This window comes from Gopherus evgoodei, chromosome 19 (genome assembly GCF_007399415.2).
Source record: "Gopherus evgoodei ecotype Sinaloan lineage chromosome 19, rGopEvg1_v1.p, whole genome shotgun sequence".
Lineage (NCBI taxonomy): Eukaryota > Metazoa > Chordata > Testudines > Testudinidae > Gopherus > Gopherus evgoodei.
The window spans coordinates 14722153-14744855 of record NC_044340.1 but is presented as its reverse complement, the minus strand read 5'-3'; the positions used below and the strand labels follow the sequence as shown (position 1 = coordinate 14744855).

Genomic DNA, 22703 nt, shown 5'->3' with positions numbered 1-22703 from the left:
CGTTGTCATTAAGGGAATTGTGGCATGGGTTTCCTTTTAGTTTGTGGGGATCAAGGAAGAGTGGGAATCATATATTGTTTGATGCTTGAAGAATCTCAGCTGGCCCCTCCTCCCTTTTCTTCTTGATTATTAGCGATTGATGTAGGAGTCTAGCTGGGCGGGGCTTCTACTTGCAGTTGGAAATTAAAGGAGTGGGCCAGAAAAAGATCAAGAGTGTCCGTTTGCTCCCTCTCATTTTTATGCAATATAATAGTGGTTTTCAACCTGTGATGCACGGACCCCTGGGGATCTGCAGACTATGCCTAAGATTTCCAAAGGGTCCCGCTTCCATTTGAAATGTTTGAGATCCACAAATGAAAAAAGGTTGAAAACCACTGCAATATAATATCAGTGAGAACTGCATTTTAAGGGGACTGGGCAGGGCAAAATTTCCATTTGAGGTAGTAGCCTTTGTAATGAAAGAAATTCTGTTAGTATTATTAGCTTAATTTACTCAGTTGCTTTCATGTGTCCTAGAAACATATTAAGTTACTGGTTTTAGATACTGTGTGTATGGGTGTTGATTTAGGTTTTAACTTAACTATTTCTGGCAGCTGCTTGGCAATCCATTGAATGTGAGCCATGTGAAATTTGTCTGTTAATCAAGAACATACTCTACAGTACTTCATTTTTCTGGGCCTTGCTGATGCTCACTAGAATTTCCCTCCCTTCCTTCCTAGAGTCCCCGGAGTGGTCTGAAGGAACGTATTTCCCTGGAGGAGAGTCCAGAGAAGAGTGAGATTCAAGATACTGTGAGTCCAAAACACAGTGTGTCCATAGCTGCTGCTTCTGTAATGAGTCCATTAAAATCCTTTTTCCTTGTGGTCTAAATTGAATATATATTGACTTTTTCCCTTACAAAATAAAATGCAATTAAGAATCATGTAGCAAACTTTAATTGGCAAAAAGTTTATGGAGCTTAAAAGTGGGTTTGTTAAAGGATCAGAAGTATATAATCTGCAGTAAAACAGCTGTCTGTCAAATGCTGGGAGCTGTCACCTATGTCTGTATTCTGTCAGTCCCACCCTAAATGGAGGAAGCCTTTCTTGCCTTGGGACACTCAGTCCCAGTAACACAGTGATTATCAGGGATGTCATTGTGAATGGGGAAAAGAGAAAGTTTGGTCAGCAGTAGTTGTTGGTTATTCGAATGAATAATTCTCCCGAGGAAGAATTCTAAAGAGAGTGCCTCTCACACCCATTAGTTCTCAATTGGTTCCCAAATTGTGGTGCATGCACCACTGGCGGTATGTAGGCTTGATGCTCCTTCAGCTCACAATAGTTTAAGAGGGTGATACATGATCCGATGTAGTTTGGGAACTGCTGCGAGTCAAATGCCTTCATTTGCAGAAAGAAGTTGCTAGGCATATACCACCTCACAGCATGTCTCGTTGGAGGCATTCTCACTTGGATGGCTGACATTCGGAGAATACAAAAACAGGCCATACAATGTGGGTTTAAAACCTGCTAACTGTGGCTTCTCTGAGCATTCTTATCTTCAAAGGGGAAGATCCTAATGTCACAAGTCAGTAACCTGCATTTCCCCCTTGTGGTCCAGCAAGGGCATCCACTGTAGGCTTCAGACTCCTCAGCTGACAACTGTCTTGCACGGGGCATGGGGGGAAAGATTTGCGCACCTCTCCCTCATGACTAGGGTATTTCCAGACTGCACAGCTCCTTGCTAATTCTTTGAGCTCCCCAGCAAAGTCAGGCTCCCTAAGCTGGCCTGCCTGTCTCTTCTCCCCACAGACAGTAAACAGTATAATTGCCATAGTTAAGATACCACACAGCACTTTATAAGCAAGCACATTTATTCTTAAGGTAAATACATTACAGAAAAGTTATAAACAATAAAAGAACCTATATGCATGTTAATCAGCTTCCCAGAGATTGCCTCCTGACTGCAAGGGCTCCGACCAGTGCAAGGTCCTTCAGACTCCACCCCAGGGGTTTTCTGTGGTCACAAGTTTATCACAGCTTCAGCTCAGAACAAGGGCTTTAGTTCTTCTGGCGCCTCAGTGGGCCAGAGTCCTTTCAGTCCTTCCCTTAGGATTGAGGCCTTCCTTAGACCAGGGGCCTGTCCATTCGCTGCATCAGAAAGAAGGCCTGGGTCAGTTTTTTAAACTCGGTCTGTTTTTGGGCTAAAGACCAGACTGAGTTTCAAAAGAGTGACTGGTTAAAAATGAAACTGTCGTCATCTCCTTATAGGCAGTTGCCAAAGAGAAACCTTCCCTGAGATGTTAACTGCTCTCTGCATTTTTTTTCTCTTTCAACACCCCAGGATTCTCAATCCAATGTTGGGAGTCCTTCCTCCCGCATGGCACCTCAGATCATCGGAGCAGAGGATGACGACTTTGACACTGAACAGGAGCAGGTGGCTATCGCTCTTCTGTGTCACAAACACATTTCTTTGGGATTGGACACAGCTGCATCTAAACCTTCTCCTTATGCCTCAGTTGTGACCACATCATGCCATATTGTTAGCAAACGTTCTTGTCTAATTTAAAAAAATAAAATAGGATTCATTGTTACTGGCCCTAACTAATGGCAAATGGCACTTTCAGAGTCCACGCTAAAATAGTCTGTGATTCTTTATTACCCTGTCTTTTTCCCCATAACTTGAATGTCACCGGAAATGAATCTGCTTTATTGTATTGCCTAGCTTTAATTGGCTTTTTGTAAGTGGCAGTGTTGCTACAGCAGTCATCTTTTGTAATACCTTTGTACTGAAGGGTTTTAATAGTAATTTGCTCTTGATTCTGTTCTGTTATGTCTTGTGTGGAAGTGTTTTCAAGTACTAAATTATATGGAAAAGACCAGGAAGTGGGCTGATGCTGAGGTCTTCCTGAAGGGCTAGAATGGCAGTCCATGAGTCATGGAGTTAGGCTGGTTCTGCTCTGTTGCTTACCAAAGAAAGGAGAAGCCATTTGACTGGGATGAAGCCTTCCAGGTTTCTCACAGGCCTTTGTGTGCAGTTGAAGTGGACTGTCTGTGTCTTTACAGATCAATGGGCAATGCAGCTGTTTCCAGAACATCGAGCTGCTGAAATCTCGCCCAGCTCACCTGGCTGTGTTCCTGCATCATGTGGTGTCTCAGTTTGACCCAGCAACGCTGGTAAGATGTTGCTCTGAAATGGTTCTGCTGGGACAGGTTAATGGGGTGGGCCTGAGTGGTCTGGAGTCAGTTCTCTCTAAAGCAATATAATCCCGGATAGTGCAGCTGCTTTGGCAGTGAGAAAAATGAAGCTCTCTTCATGTGAGGGTTCACTTCTCATGCATGCTTCGGGCTTTTGAGTAAGCCCACGTCCAGACTACCCCGCCGTATCGGCGGGTTAAAATAGATTGCTCGGGGATCGATATATCGCGTCTAGTCTAGACGCGATATATCGATCCCCGAGCGCGCTTACATCGATTCCGGAACTCCATCAACCCGAACGGAGTTCCGGAATCGACATGGAGAGCCGCGGACATCGTCCCGCACCATCTGGACGGGTGAATAATTCGATCTTAGATATTCGACTTCAACTATGTTATTCACGTAGCTGAAGTTGCGTATCTAAGATCGATTACCTCCCCTAGTCTGGCCGAGGCCTAAGTGAAGGGAAATGTCAGATAAATAAAATTACCTCTAAAAGTATTGATTCATCTCTTCAGCACAGCCATGTTGCAAGTTCTTGGCCAGTAACTGGAGTTTTGAGAAGCTTATTTCCTCTAAACAATTGGGAGGAAATTCACAGGTAGAATTTGGAGAGTTCTCACTCTCTCTCTCTCTTTCCTCCAGCTCTGCTATCTTTACACGGACTTGTACAAACAGACCAACTCCAAAGAGACTCGTCGTGTCTTCCTTGAGTTTAACCAGTTCTTCCTGGACCGAGCTGCGGTAGGTTCCAAGACAGGTGTGCCCTTTTGTCTCCCCGTGCAACTGCACTCGAACTGATTTTTACCTTACTCATCCTGATGTGCTGAAGAGCTCTTAGAAATGCTCCAGATACTGTGGGACCTTCATTTGTATCCAGGCAGGTTAGACCTAGCCTTCGGTTTTCTGGGGTAAAAGCTGTTGTCTGTGGGTGTCTTAAATACCAGAATACTGTCTGTGTCTTGATGAAAGATCCCATGATCCGTTTCATAAGAGTAGGCCAGAACTCTCCTTGGTCCCCACTCTGTGCACATATTGTAAGGTATTCTGCACTCCAGTTGTTCGGTGCTTTCAAACCTAGAGGTGCTGCATTTCTGTGTGTGTGTGTAACTGGGGATTCACAATGAAAAGCACTACAGAAATGTACTGTGCACGTGCAGTTTGTTGCTATGGATTAAAGTTGATGCAACCTTCTCTCCAATGCATCAAACTTCTGGGAGTTTACATAGTGTTTCATCTATTGCTCGCAACCATTATACATTATATATGGCTTCTCTATTCTTTATCATTTGTGGTCTATCAGGTTGAGGTTTACTTCTGCTCAGTTTAAAATGTATGATGATAGTTGAGTAAACTGAAATGACTCAATGGCTGAATTGACTGTGCTGTCATAGCATTGCCACCAATGCTCAGAAATCTGAAAACTGAAAGCTTTTTTCAAACATATTTTTTTTAAAAAAGGTTACTCCTGGTTTTCTAATCTTCCCCCCCTAAAAGCAGTACACAGGCAGAGGCACTTCATCTGTCTCCCATAACTACTGTAGTTCCTTGTTAAAATCTTAGCACTGAATGTAAGAAAATTAGCTGGCCACAACCCCAGGACTCTGGAAATCCCCTTATTCGTGAGCAGCATGTTCTTTGTTAGGAAGTGGAATGAGTTTGACGTCCAAGATAACCCAGGGCAGTTCGTCCATTGCTGTAGAGTTGGATTCTGCTGCTTAAATTGATGTGACAGTTGACAATTCCCACACTGGCATCTGTTTTACAAAGACAAGGAACTTCTGTTTTGCCATAACGGATAAGACCCATGGACAGGCTCATTGGATATCCTGCCTGAAGCAGGGGTCTGTATCACATGCCTTGAAGAAAGGTGAAACCACTTCCATGATGCACCTAGTAACAGTGCAATGCTATCTAAAATATCAGCTGTAGAATTATTTTGGGGAAAGTCTGTGGCCTGTGTTCACAATGGTCCCTTCTAGCCTTAGAATCTATACATTCTGAGCAGAGGGAATTGCCTTTGTGACTGCTGGAAGTCCTCAGATTTGATCTGCCTATTGGGAGAGAAGAGCCTGTCACATATGGTCTCACTCTTACGTTTGCTTTCCTTTTTCAGAATCTGAAGGTTCCAGTTCCAGATGAAATATCTATAGATCTAGGTAAGGTCCTTTTATACTGAGTGTCTGTTGGCATCGATCCTACTGTTTGAGACAATCTTAACAGATCTCTTAAAGAAATCTGTGTGTGTCTTTAGGTGTGAGTTTTTGAGACAGTGTTGCATGTCCAACTTGGAGAGACAGGTAGACGGTCTTGTTGGTGTTTGATGGGGAAGAAGATATATGCTCTAGTATATGGCTAGATGGGAGGTGTGGGCACCTACATCTTGTATTTGTTTAATATGATATTGGGTATAGCTAACGCTGTTGGTGCTTAATGCACTTGCATGTGGGAGACAGCAGGAGGTAGAAAGTCACTGCAACATAGGAGAAAGCCATCCACATAAGCTCTTCAGTCTAATACAGAGTAACTACTGTAATACAGTGTTCTAAAGTGAAACCCCGCCTCTTCTTCCTCCCTTCACCTGCAGAAAAAAGAAGGCCAGAACTCATTCCAGAGGAGTTGCACCGCCATTATATCCAAACTATGCAAGATAAAGTCTATCCAGATGTCCAGAGGCATCTGGAAGATTTCAGGTATGTAGACTCTTTATTGCCATTTGTACTGAGCACTAAACTTCATCCCTGCCCAGAGTTAATATTCTGTTAATATTGAGGGAAGTTCAAACTTCCAGGACTCGGTAATTTGTCCTTGGCCTAGATGAATCCTCCATGTTAGCAAGTCACTGTGGGGATACTCCAGAATTTTGGAGCTCACTTGCTTCTCTGCTGTGGTGTGGTCAGAGCAATTCCATGGTAATCTGTGATTGCTTGGAAGGACAGCCCTGGGCTCTTCAAATGCCCTCTGTATTGGCGCAGACACTGAGTGCACAGTGCTCAGATCAGATGTCCCCTCTTCCTTGGTCATTATTGCCCAACTCCGCCTCTCCCTATATGGGGCACAGCTTATTGTACAGCAGTCTGGCTGCCTCCGTTGACCTCAGAAGAGGCTACAGTTTCATGAAGCCCCTTTGCTCTGTGAAGTGGTTTTGGCTCTGCTTTACTGCTTAGGCCAATGATGCACAGAGAAGAAGTGAGTTCAAGGCCACATAACATTTTGGTAGGTGAGGTGGGACTGGAACTATCGAGCATTCTGAACGCTGGGAGGCTACTTGTTCACATCACCCAGGTATGTTACTTCATGTGGTTATTTTCTCTCTTTATTTAGACAGAAGCGTAGCATGGGATTGACGCTGGCGGAAAATGAACTGACCAAGCTGGATGCAGAACGTGTCCGTGACCGGATCACATTGGAGAGAGAGCGGGCGTGTGCGGAGCAGATAATTATCAAAATCGAGGAGGTGTTGTAAGTAGCAGCGTGCGTGAATGTGGGGGTAACATGCAGACTGTCTTCTATCCACTCAAGGCTTGATGAGAGCAAAGCAAAGGAGTTGAGAACTGAAAACAGCTCAGGGTCATCACCTTTCCCCTCCTCCCTAGTTTGCTTCTGGCAGCTGTTGGATTACCCATCAGTGTAATGGAGGCCATCGGAAAATGAATCCAGAGCAAATATCCCCAGATAGTCCGTAGTGGAATTAAGTATTCCAGGGATAAGCAAATAGCAGCTCCAGGGCTTCTGTTCTTGGCATCTCGAGTGTCAGATCCAGATTTTTTTTTTTAAGTTGGCTCAAAGAAACTTGCAGCCGCAGAATTGATTTTTAGAAGAGCTGCTGGCTTCTCCCTATGGAGTTTGGCTGGGATTTGTTGGGATTCAAGGCGGAGGCACTATACAAATAGGTGCTGTTGTGCTGGATTGTTTTGACTGTGAGTGTGTTTGTTTGGGATTGGTTTGTGTTCTTTAAACTCTCTCTCCCATTTTCAGGATGACTTCTCAGCCTCTGGAAGAAGACAAGAGGTAATGTACCAGTTTTGTGCAGTTTTCATGTGGACTAAGATCACCTCACCTAAGTGCTATTGCTTGGCTCGGTGTCTGACTTTTGCTGAGCAGGACAACATAGTCCCCTGCTGGCTGTAGCAGCAAACTACATTTTCTAGATGTGCTCTTGGTCAGAGATCAGTCTGGATGGAGCCCTACTGTATCGGGGCAAATTTTACTCCAGCTGAGACTTAGCTGCCTTGTGGTATTAATAGTATGTTTACTGTTCTACAACATCTGAAAACATTTTTCTAGATAATTGCCTAGATGTTACGGAGCAGTGGTTCTCAACCTTTCCAGACTAGGGTATGCCTTGTAAGAGTCTGATTTGTCTTAGGTTGCCTCCAAAGTTCACCGCACTTAAAAACTACTTGCCTTCAAAATTGGACATAAAAATACAAAAGTTATCATAGCACACTATTACTGAAAAATTGCTTATCTTCTCATTTTTACCGTATATTTATAAAATAGAGCAATTGGAATATAAATATTGTACTTAGATTTTGGTGTAGTATATAGGGCAGTACAAACAAGTCATTGTTTGTATGAAATTTTAGTTTATACAGACTTGGCTAGAGCTTTTTATGTAGCATGTTGTAAAACTAGGCACATATCTAGATGAGTTGATATACCCTCTGGAAGATGTCTAAGTACACCCAGGGGTACAGGTACCCCTGGTTGAGAACCACTGCTCAAGAGGAGGTATCAGGGACTATATTTTGCACCTGCAAGAGGACAGGCTCTGTGATGAGCAAGGTGTTTTCTGGTCTCTTGTGACTGAGTCATATCAAAAGGAATTGGTGCCCCAGTGCCAGAGGATTTTAACAACTGATTTTCTAACTAACCTCTGTATGCCAATTTCTTAATTAAGAGGCTTGCCAAACTGAGTTTTTACATTTCCCTCTTTCATTTGTCTTGCAGTTCAACCATGCAGTATGTGATTCTCACCTATATGAAATATTTGGGTGTGAAAGTCAAGGAGCCCCGGAGCCTGGAGCAGAAGCGTGGACGTATTGGTTTCCTGCCAAAGATAAAGGTAAGAGCGGCATGTCCGGAGTCGGTGGCCAACCTTCTCAAACGTGAGTGCTTCAAGTAAGACTCCATACTTAGGTGCCTAAATATAAGTGGCCATGGCTTCCAGTGGTGCTGAGTGTCTGCAGCCTCCATTGACTTCAGTGGGAGCTGGGGCTGCTCCACACTGTAGAGTGTCAGGTGTCTAAAGATGGATTTAAGAGCCTGTGTTTTGACATGTTAGCTTTGTTCCTCTCTCATTTTGCTGCCTGGCTCCTGGTCATCCTATTCTCATACTTCGAGTCCTGTAAAAGCTGTGGGTAAGAAAATGACACTTAGAACCCGCTCTCTCCTTGAAATCTAAATACTATTGTGAACTGTCCTGTACTGACAGACCAGGATAGGGATAGACAAACTAGTGTGAATAGGTCTCGACCGTCTTGAACTTCTAGGATTCTGAGGTAGTAGCAGGTATAGCTATAACTGACTCCTGGAGAAATCAGTTCCTCATTTGGTTTTTCTTTGGTTGCGAATTAACCACAGCAAAGTATAAAGAAAGAGAAAGAAGGGGAGGAAAAAGTGAAGAGGAGAGGCTTCCCCAGTATCCTGGGACCACCACGGAGACCGAGTCGCCATGACAACAGTGCAAGTATGTTGGACTGTGAAATGTGCGTTCTGCTTACTAATTGTCTGTCTGAAAAATCAGTTGGTCTCTGCACCCATCATCACCCTATATCCCAATAAGACTTAAAATCTCTGCAATGCACAAAGTACTTCAGATGTCGGCTAAAGAAACCCTCTGAACAACATCCTCGTATCAGAGCTTGAGTAGCCATTCATTAACTGGAGACTCATTCGGTTTGAGATGTGACTTTAAAAAAACAGAGTAAGCTAATTAAATTATTTGTTGAAATCTCTGAGGGTTTCTGGAGACGGGAAGGCCTCCAGCAATCTGTGTCTGGTCTGTCTCTGTTCAGTTGGCAGGGCCATGGAAATGCAGAAGCAGCGCCATCCAAAGCACTTATCCACAGCCTCTTCAGTTAGTCCAGAGCCACCAGACTCTGTCAAGATGCGCCAGAGTGGGTCCTCCAGTGATGGCACAGACACGACATGCCCTCCTGCCAATCCTATGTCTCCTTTAGCTATGGTGCCCTTTACTTCCCTGGAAGGAAGCAAGGACAGTGAGACAGGTGAGAGGATGCTGGAGTGGAGAAGGTTAAAGGCTGTATTGCGGACGGGATGTGCAAATTGCCCATCCCATTTTAAGAGCATGTTGCTAACATTGAGGCCCTTAGACACTGACTCTTCATTTTTCAGTGATCTGTGCTGAGTTATGTCACTGGGTTCTTGAATGTGGCTTCCAAATTCTTTTGTTTGATCATCCTGAGGAAGAAATAGCCTCAACTTCAGTGCTCAAGTACCCAGCCCTGCAGAAATAGATGAATGGAATGTTAAATGCTTCTCTGTTAAGGCTTCTTTCTTTCTAAGATCAGGAATTGTGGTTGGGGTTGATTTTTTTTTTTTTTTTTTTTTTTTTTTTTTTTTTGTGCCCGCTCAACCTCCAAGAGAGCTCTGAAAACTAGTTTTGTGTTTTGATTTCTCCTGGAAAACCTTGACAGTTCTCTTTTCAGGCCCCAAGCAGCCTGGAGATGCTCCGCCTCCTAGTGACTCTCTGGATGGCGCACCCCGCACACCTAACACCATCTTTGATTTCCCATCCTCTCCGCTGGACCAGCTGCTAGAGGAGGAAGGAGAACTTGATAGGTATTTATGGGCACAGGTTATTTGGCGCTGGGAAGGGCATAGCAAAGAGAATGAAAGCAGTTATATCTTGTCTGTAGAACAACATTGGCAGCATGGCCTATTTTGAACATTATTCGGGGTGGCTTGGGGAGAGAAGGAGAGAGAATAGAGACACTGACCCAAGATACTTTAGTTTCCTCCCACGATAATTGTACTAGAAGACTCTCTCTCTCCAGCATCAGGGCTGGAATGTCAAGTTTGGCTAGAGACACAAACCAGCCCTTAAGATTTCACTCTGAAGCTCCACTGACTGCAATGAAATCCCATTACTCAAGATAATCTTGTAATGTGTTGTGGTTTTTTTCTTGTTTAGATTAGCTGACTTGGGAACACCAAAAGCTTTCCGAAAGTGAGTATGGCTGTGAACTCGTTGGAACTAAAGACGTTACTTTACTTTATAGTAATACCCGATGGAGCACTTTAAAAAGAAGGTCAGCATAATTATACCCATTTCCCACAGAGTGGAGATTGAAGTACGGAGAAACAAAGTGACTTGATCAGGTGCACTTAGCAGGCCAGTGGCAGACCTGGGATTTGAACCCAGGTCTCCGGAATGCCACTCAAGTGTTCTGTCCACCAGGCCACACTCTTATAAAGTAGAACTCAGTGATATTTGTAATCTGTCCCTGTTCAAAATAGTTTCAAGGACAGTCTTAGATAATAGTACTGGGTAATGGGGTTATTAATACCCACGTATTAATACACACGCTGTGTGATATCTGAATGAAAAGCACAAATGATTACTACCACTGCTTATAATGGTTGGATTGGGAGTCAGGAACACTTGGTTCTGTTCCTATGGGTATGTCTACACTGGCAAGTTTCTGTGCCACAAGTTATACCACTTTTTATTAAAAGCTATAATTTAAAATGTTGTTGCCTGTCCACACTGTGCTCCTTGTGACGCTGGAGCGCATCCACATTAGCAGCTCTTGCAACGGTAAAGAAAGCAATGCATTGTGGTAGCTATCAAACTGTGCAACTGGCTGCCAGGTACTTTGGGAAGAGTTTGCAATGCCCCATGGGGCAAGTACAGCATTACATGATGCAGGTTTCCCAATCCCATTGTTCCATGGGCATCCTACTACCAGCGCCAGCTCCAGGCACCAGACAAGGAAGCACATGCCTTGGATGGCTCATTGTAAGCGGTGGCATTCTGGCCAATCTTGGGGTGGCATATTCCGCCCCCCCTCCTTTTTTTTTTTTGCACTTCGGCACTCCAACTACATTTTTTTGTTTGCTTAGGGCGGCAAAAAAGCTAGAGCCGGCCCTGCCTAATACATTGCCAGCTGCTTTTCAACTGCAGTGTGTGGGGAGAGTGTGTGACAAGGAGGGTATGGGTATATGGACGTTGGGGGGGAGAGACTGTTTTGGGGGACAGTTTGTCAGCATGCTGTTTTGTAAGTTCAGACGGGCAGGAAGCAACCAGTCCTGAGGCGGGGGAGGAGGAAACCCCGACATCAACCCCCATCTCTCTCTCTCTCGTGCACGCACACACACACTTGCCTCTGTGCTCAACAGCATGAGCATTGCACATTGAAAGAGGAGGGGCGCATGTCTCCAGGGCAGCCAAGTTAAAAACAATGAACAGAGGGGTCACTTGAGGCATTATGGGACAGCTTTGGAGGCCAATTACAGCACAGAAAACAATCCAGTGTCTACACTGGCCATAGAGGGCTAGAGCCTCTGCACAAATAGCCTTATGACTCTCGTCAAGGTGGGGGGGTTGTTTTTTTGTTTTTTTGTTTTTTTTTTGCAGGGCTGCAGCTGGGAAGTCTGTGCACAAAGTGGCTTCACAGCATGTACGCGTCTGCAGTTTGAGCGCAAAAAGCCGCTTTACTGCACAGAAACTTGCCAGTGTAAGCAAGCCCTACATTTTTGGGGGAGTATCTGCAGATGGAGGGAAGAGAATATTTCTCCCCCCTGCCCACCTTCTGCAGTCTTACTGTGTGACCTTGGGCAAAGGACTTGACCTCTGTGTAGCCATGTCATAAAATGGGGATTATAATACTCAGTGCAGAGGGTGTTGTAAGAGTGAACGCTAAGCCTTAGCCCTTTTAGAGACCTTTATCTAAGTACCAAACTGCATCTGTAACCAGAAGGCTTCTGGCAGCTTTCCTGAGTATTTTTTTAACATTTTACAACAGTGCCCCCCTTTCCCCCTTCTGCCTCCACTTTGCCATGTTCTTTCCTATGTTGGTGCTTGAATCAGAAGGCATCTGACTGGCGTGTTCTCTCTCTCTCTCCAGGATGGACAGTGTGGGCTTTGGGGATATTCAGAGTGAGGATGAGCTGTTCGATTTTGACACTGAGACTGATCCTCCCAACTGGCAGCAGCTGGTGAGCCAAGAGGTGCTGCTGGGGCTGAAACTCTACGAAATCAAACGCCAGGAAGTGATTAATGGTGAGTTTGTGTTTCTCTTTGCTGACCCACCAGCTCCTGGAACCTACAATTTCCCAAAACTTAAAATGAACACTTTCTTCTTCTGAATGGCTCATAGTTAGGAACAAGCTGTAGTTTCTGGCCTGCAAACTGCAAGCATGTGCAAACTGCTGGTATAGAGTTTATATATCAGTAGGTAACATACAGAGATGCTAGACTGGCAGAAACAAGCAATTTTAGATGGCAAAACAAGGACCACCTTACAGCATGCTTGGAGGAATAGAGAGGCAGGGAGGACTATATACCGCTTGCTGGAAAAAGCAGGATCGAAGGGAATGGCTCCTATCCCAGCACGCTCATGGAGACTTCACCTTGATCTCAAATCGTACAAGTCTACAGAGCTGTGTGTGTGACCGAGTAAGCTGGTAAGTGTTACAGTTTGCCCCAAGTAAATGGTTAATTCAGTAACAAGTTTGCTTCCCTGCACGTTCCTGTATCTAGGGTAACAAAGCATGGTTTCTGACTTCTTAGTACACCAGAATCTGGGCCAGCAAGGAGGGCACAGATGGGGGGGAGAGTTTCACAGATTCAGGTTCCTGACCCCTGAGTTAATGTACGCTCTCTAAACTGCTTAATTTATTAAGTAACTCGATGGCTGGCAGATTTTGACTTGCTGCTATGGACCATGTTGGAATCCACAGACTGTTACTGCTTTAAATGAGTAATAATCCCATATTTCTTTTCTTCCTCTTCAGAGCTGTTCTACACTGAGCGAGCTCACGTCCGTACACTGAAGGTTCTGCATCAGGTCTTCTACCAGCGTGTACTCCGTGAAGGCATCCTGACCCCCTCTGACCTGCGCAAAATCTTTTCAAACCTGGAGGATATCCTTCTGCTCCACAGTAAGGGCAGATGAGGCACCTTTCAGCTCTGTTAGCCTCACAACAGCAGTGATGGATGCACACCTCTGAGAGAGACATGCTTGCTGATGCAAGTATGCATAAGTATATCCGCACACAGTGAGCATCCACAGACAGCACTTGAATTACATGCACGCAATCATTTTGCACTTTGTTTACAAGCATAGCTGTTGGCAAGGTGCCAGATACACTCTTGTTCTCATCCACATCGCCAAGCTGTCTTGAGGTGATATACACCCCCTTTTTCATAAACAGAGCAATACTGAGATGAATACTCAGGCATGTGCGAAAAAACTAACCAGACAGGAGGATAATAGGCAGAGGGCTACTAGAGGGAGTGATAAGAATTTGGATGCTGATGCTTCTGAAAAGCAGCGTTTCCTAGTGGTTAGAGCAAGGGACTGTTTAGGATTCCAGCTGTATCACTGTGTGACTTTTTTGGGCAAGCCTTTCACTGTAACCTTACTGTGTTGGTTTACCCTCATTTTAAAAGTAGAATAGCATTAACCCTCTCCTCCTTGTGAAGTAGACAAAGTAAAGTTGGAAAAGTTCTTGGAATGGTTATTTATTGTTCATTCTTATTAATGATTCCTGTTTATCAATATTAGCCTACCATCTAGCTCTTCTATGTTTCACTTTAATTTGCTGGGTGATTATTGCAAATCCAGTCTTCTTTTTGGTTTGTTTGCATTTTGAAATAAATGGCCAATTTAGACTGTATTAATTATCCCTTCTTTTTTTCTTTTTCCCCCCTCCAGCTGGTTTGAATGATCAGATGAAAGCTGTCCGTAAACGGAATGAGACCTCTGTTATTGATCAGATTGGGGAAGACTTGCTAACCTGGGTAAAATGAATTTTTTTCTCCCTGTTCAGAAATGTAAATATTCCTGAAAGTGAGAGTCCAATAACCATAGTAAATAAAGCCTCAGAGAAACCAGTGTAATTTGCACCTACTAAGAAGGTAATATCTGAAATTGGTCATTTCTGTGGAGCTGATATGGAGGTGGGGACGCAGGACTGTGAGAAGGTGAAGGGAGCTCAACATGGAATTTGCTGACTGCTTTATCTAGCGGAGTGCTTTTATTCTGTTAAAGATAAATATGTGAGTCATTTCTTTAAAGGTGACCTCCTTAGAGGAGGAAACTTGTCTGCTTTTTTTGCTTCTTTATGATGTGTGAAGGACAGAAGGGAGGGGTGTGTGTGTGTGTGTGTGTGAGAGAGAGAGAAGATAAATGGCTTTTGCTGGGTGGTTGGGTTACTTATATTTTTACCGTGAAAATATTGAGACTATAAAGTATTGTATTCCCTGTATTTCTGCTGGAGGATTCATAAAACTACTAGAGAATTGGAATGGGAGTTTTCTCACACCCAAGTGGAAGGAATTGGGAGTGTTTTCAGTCCTTCAAAATACGCTTTTATCCTGAGGGTCAAACTTTTCTGTTGCTGTCTTGTGAAATGTATTTAATTTAGAGTTTCCAGGTTAGGCTAAAACACCTTCCATTCTCAAGTGCTCAGTTTTCAGTCTCTTGTGATGTATTCATCCCACCAGTTCTCCATTCCTCTAGCAAAAAGAAGGCAACATAGACCTGATATTTTGGACGGAGGGAAGTCCCAAACCTTTTGGGTCTCTTCTGTATATTGTAAAGAAGCAAAAAATTTTGCGCACGTTCCTTTTAAATTGTGTGGATGGAAGGCTTGGGATGTCAGGACGCTGGGCATTGTTCACCACGCCAATGCAGTCCCTTGAAATTTTTCAGCTGAATGGTCAAACCAAAAAACAGGACTGCATTCCAAGTAGTAGGCATTTTTCAGGGAATCTGGGGCCTTGTCTACACTGCAACTTTCTTGCTCAGGATGTGAAAAAACACCTGAGTGCTTCAAGTTTCAGCACTGTAAAGTGGCAGTGTAGACAGTGCACCAGCACTGGCAGCTAGTCCTCTCGTGGGGTGGGGTGTTTTTTTACGGCGCTGAGAAAGCGCTCTCTGAGCGCTGATGCTGCAACTACACAGCCACGTTAAAGCAGTGCTGTGTCAGCGCTTTAATGTTGCTAGTGAAGACATACCCTTGGGCTGTCTCAAGGGTGGGTGCAAAGGAGAGCAGATACAGGGGTTTGCAGCACAGTCTCTTGCAGTCATCAGCCCTGCTCATTTTTTTTACTGATATATTTTGCAACTCCACCTGCCATCTTGCTGCAGAAGTTTGGAGCAGGCAACAAGATCACGTGTTGAATCCTGGGAGCTTGTAGTGGTTGGCCTAACCACATGGTTTCACAGGCAACCCTGGACTTGCTTGTACAGGCCAATGGCAAAGTAAAATAGGCCCAATTCATCCCTCATTATTTAAATTAGTGTAGTTGTACCTGCTTACACCAAGGCTAATTTTTGACTCAGTGGCTTGATGGACAGAGCAATGGCATTGTGTCCTCTTCTGAATCAGGAGTGACCTCCATGCCTTGCAGTGCTTTCTGCCTTTGGTATTGAAGGAAAGATCGTGATTGTGAAAAGTGGGTTGTGTAAAAGCAGGCCTGATGGGAGATCTTCTCAGCTGCAAAGGGTTCCTTGGCGGGTTGGGGTGAAGAAGCCTTAAAGGCAGTCTGTATCAGTTGGAGACAAGACGCTGTAAACATGGCTATTTTGCGGGTCTGGACAGCTTCTTTGCTTTCGGTGAGCAATTGCAACGTGTGCCAGAGCTCACGCTGGCACGTGCCCAGTTTCTCTGTCTAAATTTGGTTTCCTGGGTTTCTTGGCACAGTTCAGTGGAGCAGGAGAGGAGAATCTGAAACACGCAACTGCCACCTTTTGTAGTAACCAGCCTTTTGCTCTAGAGGTGATCAAATCACGGCAGAAGAAAGACTCTCGCTTCCAAACCTTTGTGCAGGTGAGTTTCACTCAAAATTGGAACTGATCCCAAGTGTGGATGATGGTCAGTGAAGGATAAGCAGGGACTGTAAATAAGGTTAATACAATTAGCGGGATTATATCTAACATTGCTGTTGGATTGGGATTATTTCCAACAGCAGATTGTCTCTGTTAATCACTTTTGGACAGATGAACCTTTAATGTTGAGGATTCAAGATGCTATGCTGGTAGAGAGAAGCATGTTCAGTTATAGGACTTAGATACCCATCCTTGTTATGCTGTGCACATATCCGATTGGGAACAGGTGTTCTGTATAGCCCAGCAGGGCAGAGTAAACAGTTGGGTGTGTGCCCCAAACGCAAGAGATCTGTGGTATACCTATCCCACTGGGAAGGACCTTGGCATGTGTGCCATCTGAAGAGAAGAGCATTATCTGCATTACCGTTGGATGGGAACTCTGGTAATACAAAGACTGATGTAATTTTGAAAAATGTAGTGTCTACGTAGTGTGAAAGATTAAGCTGATGTCTTTCCTATATGGCAGTGACCTGAGATTGATTATGGATGGTACCAGCCTATGTGAAGTAATGAGGGAAGGAAGCCACTGCTTTGGTGATGAGCCTTTACTATATGTAACTTCAGATGAAACTGGGCTGTGTAGTCTGAATGATAAATCTAGGCATTTCTTGTCTTGTATTTAATTACCGGAAATGTGAAGTAATAGACACTTATATGATGAATAGATGGTACATGTTCAGGTAATTATAGTCCTAATAAAAATGACAAATGCCATTATTACGCTGTTTAATTTTAGGATGCTGAGAGCAATCCACTGTGTCGCCGGTTGCAGCTGAAAGATATCATTCCCACTGAGATGCAGAGGCTGACTAAGTACCCCCTTCTGCTGGATAATATCGCCAAGTACTCAGGTAGAACATTTCCATGAGGGAGCCATTATTTTTGTGCGTGCATTTTGGCAGTTTTGCCAAACAAATCTGACTCTCTTAAAAGTGTATGCATAATTGTTCACTGCCCTGGGTCAGTGACTGTTCTCAGCATGTATCCTCTATCCTTTCTCATGCCTTTTCTAACATCCACTCCCTATGAGAAAAGCACATGCACTTGGGAAATAAGATTCAAAAGCGGTTTGATGCCTGCAAGCTTCAACATTCTGTCTTAAGCATTTTTAATATATTTGTCATGTTAATATCTAGGTTCTGGAAATAGTGTTAATGTTAGAAGTTCTCTCTATCCACATCCAATGCGAAGACTTTTAATCTAATATTGCTACCATTACCACCCTTTAAATCTTCTGAGGGTGGTAGTAACGTTGATACACACAGCAGAACCTTACTCGCCTGTATGTCACTAAAATGCAGTTTTGATTGACATGAAACTATTCGTGAGCTCATGTAAAGTTCGCTGACTAGTTTTGACCAAACCAAAAAAACATGACCAAAAAGGTCATGTTGAAACAATCTTTTTCTTTCTGCTTGATTAGAAAAAAATTTGTTCTGGTTTTGGGCAATTGACTCTCTAACATAACTGTAGCACTCTAATCAGGATGCAGGAGAATCATGTTTCAATCTCTGCTCCAGTGATGATTGTTTTCTTTTATACAACATAGAACATCTTCAGTGGGAGAAATTAAAGACTCATACAGAATATCCTATAGCCCAGTGGCTAGGGGACTCTAATAGGATGTAAGAGATGGACGTTCAGGTCCCTTCTCCACATCAGACAGAACCCAGGTTTCCCAAATCCCGGGAGAGTAGCCTGACACTAGTGATATGCTTGGTTATAAGGGAGTTGCTCCTCCCCTGTTTTGTGAAGCTTGTCCTCTTTGCTTTTGTCAAAATGCCTGAAATTTAAACACATTTTTTCAAACTGGAAGAAATAATATAAATATCCAAAACACGAGATCTGGTAGTAGTGGAGAATTTAAACTAAATAGATGTTGGAAAATTAATCTGGAAGTTCTTGGAATGCATTGGGGACAACTTTTGTTTCAGAAGATGGTCTAGGTTGTATATTAGGGAAAAACTATTTCACTAGGAGGGTGGTGAAGCACTGGAATGGGTTACGTAGGAGGTGGCGGAATCTCCATCCTTAGAGGTTTTTTAAGGCCCAGCTTGACAAAGCCCTGGCTGGGATGATTTAGTTGGGGTTGGTCCTGCTTTGAGTAGGGGGTTGGACTAGATGACCTCCTGAGGTCTCTTCCAACCCTAGTCTTCTATGATTCTATGACTATTCAGAGTAGTTATCAGTGATTTGCTGTCTAACTGGAGGGTGCATCTACTGGGGTCCCATCCTGGGTCAGTACTAGTCAATATTTTCATTAATGAGTGTGTTAATGGAGTGGAGAGTGTGCCTATAAAATTTGCAGATGCCATCAAACTGGGAGGGATTCCTAGCACTTTGAAGAACAGGATTAGAATTCAAAAAGACCTTGACAAATGAGATGTAAAATTGGCAAGGAGAAAACCTGACCTGTGAGGAAAAGTTAAAAACTGGGCATGTTTAGTCTTGAGAAAATAAGACTGATGAGGAGAGGGGAGACCTACATAGTAGTCATCAAATATGTCCTCAACATATGCTATAAAGAGGACTACGATCAGTTGTTCTCCATGTCCATTGAAGGTAGGACAAAAAGTAAGCCGTTGAGTGTACAACAAGGGAGGTTCAAGTTAGATATTAGGAAAAACTTTTAACTGTAAAGGTACTTAAGTGCTGAAATAGGCTTCCAAGGGAGATTGTGGAATCCCTGTCAGTGGAGGTTTTTAAGAACAGGTTAAACAAACACACTCCTGTCGAGATGGTCTTAAGTTTACTTGAGTCCTATCTCAGCATGGGGAGATGGCCTAGAGGATGCCTTGAGTGTCCCTTCCAGTCCTGCATTTCTCTGATGCAGATAAAATTTCCAAAAAAATCCATTTTTGATTTGACCCAGAACCATTTTTTTTGATTTCCAGCGAACGGGAAAAATCCATTATTCACCCATCTCAGCCTGGAAAGTGCACAAAAGCTTGGTGGTAATCCCAAGTGCACCCTTCTTAATAAAGATTTAATAACAGATGCTGGTTGCAGTGAGACCTGATCTATAGTATTACTTTCATGTTTGCACAGAATTTTTTTTCCCTTCTCTATTTTTTAAATGTTTGTCCTTTATAGAAAAGGCTACGGCTTAGAAGCTGCAGTTTTGATTTTACACTTTCTAATTATTTAGTCATGTTTATTTGCCGTTATCAATTTATCACTTTTTCACATAAGTTTCAAAGTATGAGGTTTTTTTTTATCAGATGTTAGGCATTCACCACTGACCCAGCTCCTCCATCTCTTTAAACATTAGACAGCACCTGGAAAAAAATGTTGCATCTCTTTCCTGTTTCTTCCTTTGGCCCTCAGTCTGCCCTGACCAACCTCTCTGGGAACTAGAATGGAATTCTAGCAAACTTCTCTCACAACTCAGAATTCCCTTTGGACAGGAATTGATGAAGTGGAGAAACTTTCTGTAAAGTCCTTGTGTGTCCCTGTTTTGGGTGGGTAAGGTAATAGAATGCCACCTCTACTGTTGGATTGGTATCATGGACCTGTATCCAATGTGATCTAAACCCTAGCTCTCTCTGATGTGAAGCTATTTCCATCATAAATCTGTGAAGTGATGAAAGCTAATTGAATGTTTTACAAAGTCCAGCTCCCCTCTTTGATCTTGAGGGGCCAGTGTGTTGCATTAGATACTGGACTAAATGGACCATTAGTCTGACCCAGGATGGCCTTTCTTATGTTATGTTCTTAATTCTCCTTTTACCCCTCCTCTGAAGCTCACCTCGTCTTTATTTCTTTGCCCTCTTGTAGAACGGCCTGAGGAGAAGGAGAAAGTGAAGAAAGCAGCGGATCACTGCCGTCAGATCCTTAACTATGTGAACCAGGCTGTCAAAGAATCAGAGAATAAGCAGGTAGGAGGGGAGGGAATGAGAAGGCTGGACAAGGGTGGATGATGGGGAGATGAAGAGGAACAATCCAGAATTGCGAGCACTGTGGTTGAAGGAATGAAGCGCATTTTGTGGTGTAATCTCGTACTACTCCTAGAGCTGGAATCCCAAGCCTCTGTGATCTTGTTGAAGTTCTGAGAGTCACTTGCATGTACTTGGACTCTTCCAAGTTGTCCCAGACCACTATAACCATGACTTCATCCTGTGTCCTTCCAGCGTCTGGAAGATTATCAGCGTCGCCTTGACCTGTCCTACTTGAAGCAGTCGGAGTACCCTATGCTGGATGAGATCAGGGTGAGTGGTGGAGCGGAAGTGATTATTGAACCATGATAGTGACCCCCTGTAGTTAGGCTGGTGATGCTTCCTGCTAAAACTTGGTTGTAAAGTCAAAAAAACTCGTTCCAATTTAAACTTCTCATGAAGAATCTCTGGTGAGAGATAAATTTATTTTATATAAAGATTAAGTAGAACATTTATTAGATATGAAAACCTGAACCTCCAGTTGCTCTCGGAAGGTCTCCATGAATTTAATAACTTGATCTTACAAAAGGGAGAATGTCTGTGGAACTTGTAAATGTCATGGAACAAAACTGCTATGGAACACTAGGTTTTTCACTTGTATGTCACATGAGAGAGAACTGGTACATGGCTTATATATCCCCTTCTGAAACAAGCAATAGAGTATGTGCACTTTGTGGTGGGATAGCGCTACATTATCTCCTACTTCACAGCACTGCTGGCAGAACAGGGAAGTCCTTTGGGAGAACCAAAGCTTAGAAATTGTGTTGGTTTCACAAGTGGAACTTGTAGCAATGCTTGATTCACATTTGAAGATCCAATGGTATAGGTAGCTGAGCTTCTAAATCCAGTGCTAGAGTGCTGTGCTTCATGTCCTGTTTAAACTCCAGCAGGTCTCACAGTGGAGCTTGTAACTTTTCTGATAGTTTTGTTTAGAGGACAGGGGGCACAGATATCTAGGGACAGGGCTGCTCCTTTTGGTATAAATGTACAAAAAATGGTCAGGATATACACTCAGTGTTCATCTTTTCATAATAGTATATACTGTTTCTTGCGCTGTTAGTGACCATGTGAAAGTTTTAACATGTTAGAATATCCAAAGAGATATATTTGTTTCAAGGCTCATGGAGTTCACTCAGAAGTGCTTTTGTATGGTATGCCAGCCTACTAAAGAAGGCTTGCAAACTCTAAGTCATGAAATAAAGGACTCATGGAAATATAAAATCTGCCATCTTGATATAAACTCTGAAACTTGGAAGGTATGGCTAATGAAAATAACTACCTCTACTAGCTTGCCTGCAGATCTCTCAGGAGCCCTGACATGAGTGAATAACTGTGACATTATAAAGTCGAGCAGATCATCAAAGTAATTCATCCTGTAGACACTCTTAACATGCAGTCCACATTTTGAAGCACTAACAAAGTAAAATATAAATTCCAAACATTTGTATGAATTGTTGACACAATACTGATGGAAACAATCCATTGTTATGATAATGCTTCAGAACTTCATTTAAAATAAAATCCTCTCCTGAAAATGTCTAAGGTTGTGTAAGGCTGCATACACACATCCCTCGTCCAAACAAAACCTGATTAGAACATTAGAAGATATTTGTGTGTCAGAAGGTCTCAAGTTCTTTCTTTCATGCTGTATCTAATTTTAGAAACTATAGGCCACAGGATCCAACCCAGCTTTCCATGTAGACTTAGAAATTGTCCCCTCTACTAAAAATCCTATACATCCACCCATTACTTAGAGGTTAAATCCAGTCATCAAATACCCTGGCACTTGCTAGTGACCACAGCCTCTCCCCTATTGTCCTTTACCTAGATTGCCCAGAAGCTTTCACTGCCCCACTTATCCCTGGAACACAATTCACCTTCCCAATGCCCTCTAGCCACAGGCAGGAGATCCCATGTTATCACATTCACCAAGGGCACCAGAACCTTTGTAGAAGTACAGGGGAGAGGGGGCACTGGCACTGGGGGCCATGCACCTCACTCTTTAACATGGGCATAATTTGAGGGGTCAGCATGCCCCCCTCTGACCCCACCAAACTGCAACCCTCAGACAGGCATGGAGCAGCATTGGCTGGGGCTGCATTTTGAGACTGGAGAGCTGATAACAATGATAAGCTCTCCCGCTGTGAAGCACAGCCCCAGCTGGCGCTGCTCCATGCCTGCTTGAGGCTTGCAGTTTGGGGGGGGGGCATGCTGACCCCTCAAATTACGTCCATGTTAAAAAGTAGGAGGGGGCATGGCCTTTTGGCTCCCTGGTTCCAGTGCCTACACACACAGTTTCCATTCCCTCACCCTTTACTGTCCTGACATCCCCCTGTGCCTGGAACAGGGTGGGAGAATCCTATCCTTTCACAACAGGGAAAACAGCACTCACTGACCTCGTGCCATATGAAAAACTTCTGAGGAGTGAAACAACCCAGAGGTTCTCGGTTCACACAAATAACACAGATTCTAAATCTCATTTTACCTGTCTTTGGATTCAGCTACTGGTC

General features: G+C 43.6%; 1 protein-coding gene across 8 annotated transcripts in view; it reads left to right on the top strand.

The window, feature by feature from the left end:
* Positions 1-22703, top strand: part of ARHGEF12 (Rho guanine nucleotide exchange factor 12) — a 97165-nt gene that overhangs the window by 56953 nt on the left and 17509 nt on the right. For 6 of the 8 annotated variants that reach the window (XR_003997235.1, XR_003997232.1, XR_003997230.1 and 3 more), the window contains 20 exons: positions 720-791; positions 2320-2412; positions 3042-3152; positions 3819-3917; positions 5290-5332; positions 5761-5866; positions 6498-6635; positions 7152-7184; positions 8127-8241; positions 8760-8865; positions 9194-9406; positions 9836-9980; positions 10333-10368; positions 12269-12423; positions 13158-13304; positions 14081-14166; positions 16074-16199; positions 16995-17109; positions 20036-20136; positions 20389-20466. Coding sequence is in view for 1 of the 8 variants with exons in the window: in XM_030538449.1 (XP_030394309.1) it covers positions 720-791; positions 2320-2412; positions 3042-3152; positions 3819-3917; positions 5290-5332; positions 5761-5866; positions 6498-6635; positions 7152-7184; positions 8127-8241; positions 8760-8865; positions 9194-9406; positions 9836-9980; positions 10333-10368; positions 12269-12423; positions 13158-13304; positions 14081-14166; positions 16074-16199; positions 16995-17109; positions 20036-20136; positions 20389-20466 (2118 nt within the window). In the remaining 7 variants the exon portion in view is untranslated. The remainder of the gene's footprint in view (positions 1-719; positions 792-2319; positions 2413-3041; positions 3153-3818; positions 3918-5289; positions 5333-5760; positions 5867-6497; positions 6636-7151; positions 7185-8126; positions 8242-8759; positions 8866-9193; positions 9407-9835; positions 9981-10332; positions 10369-12268; positions 12424-13157; positions 13305-14080; positions 14167-16073; positions 16200-16994; positions 17110-20035; positions 20137-20388; positions 20467-22703) is intronic. The other 2 variants (XR_003997233.1, XR_003997231.1) reach the window with 1 other exon arrangement.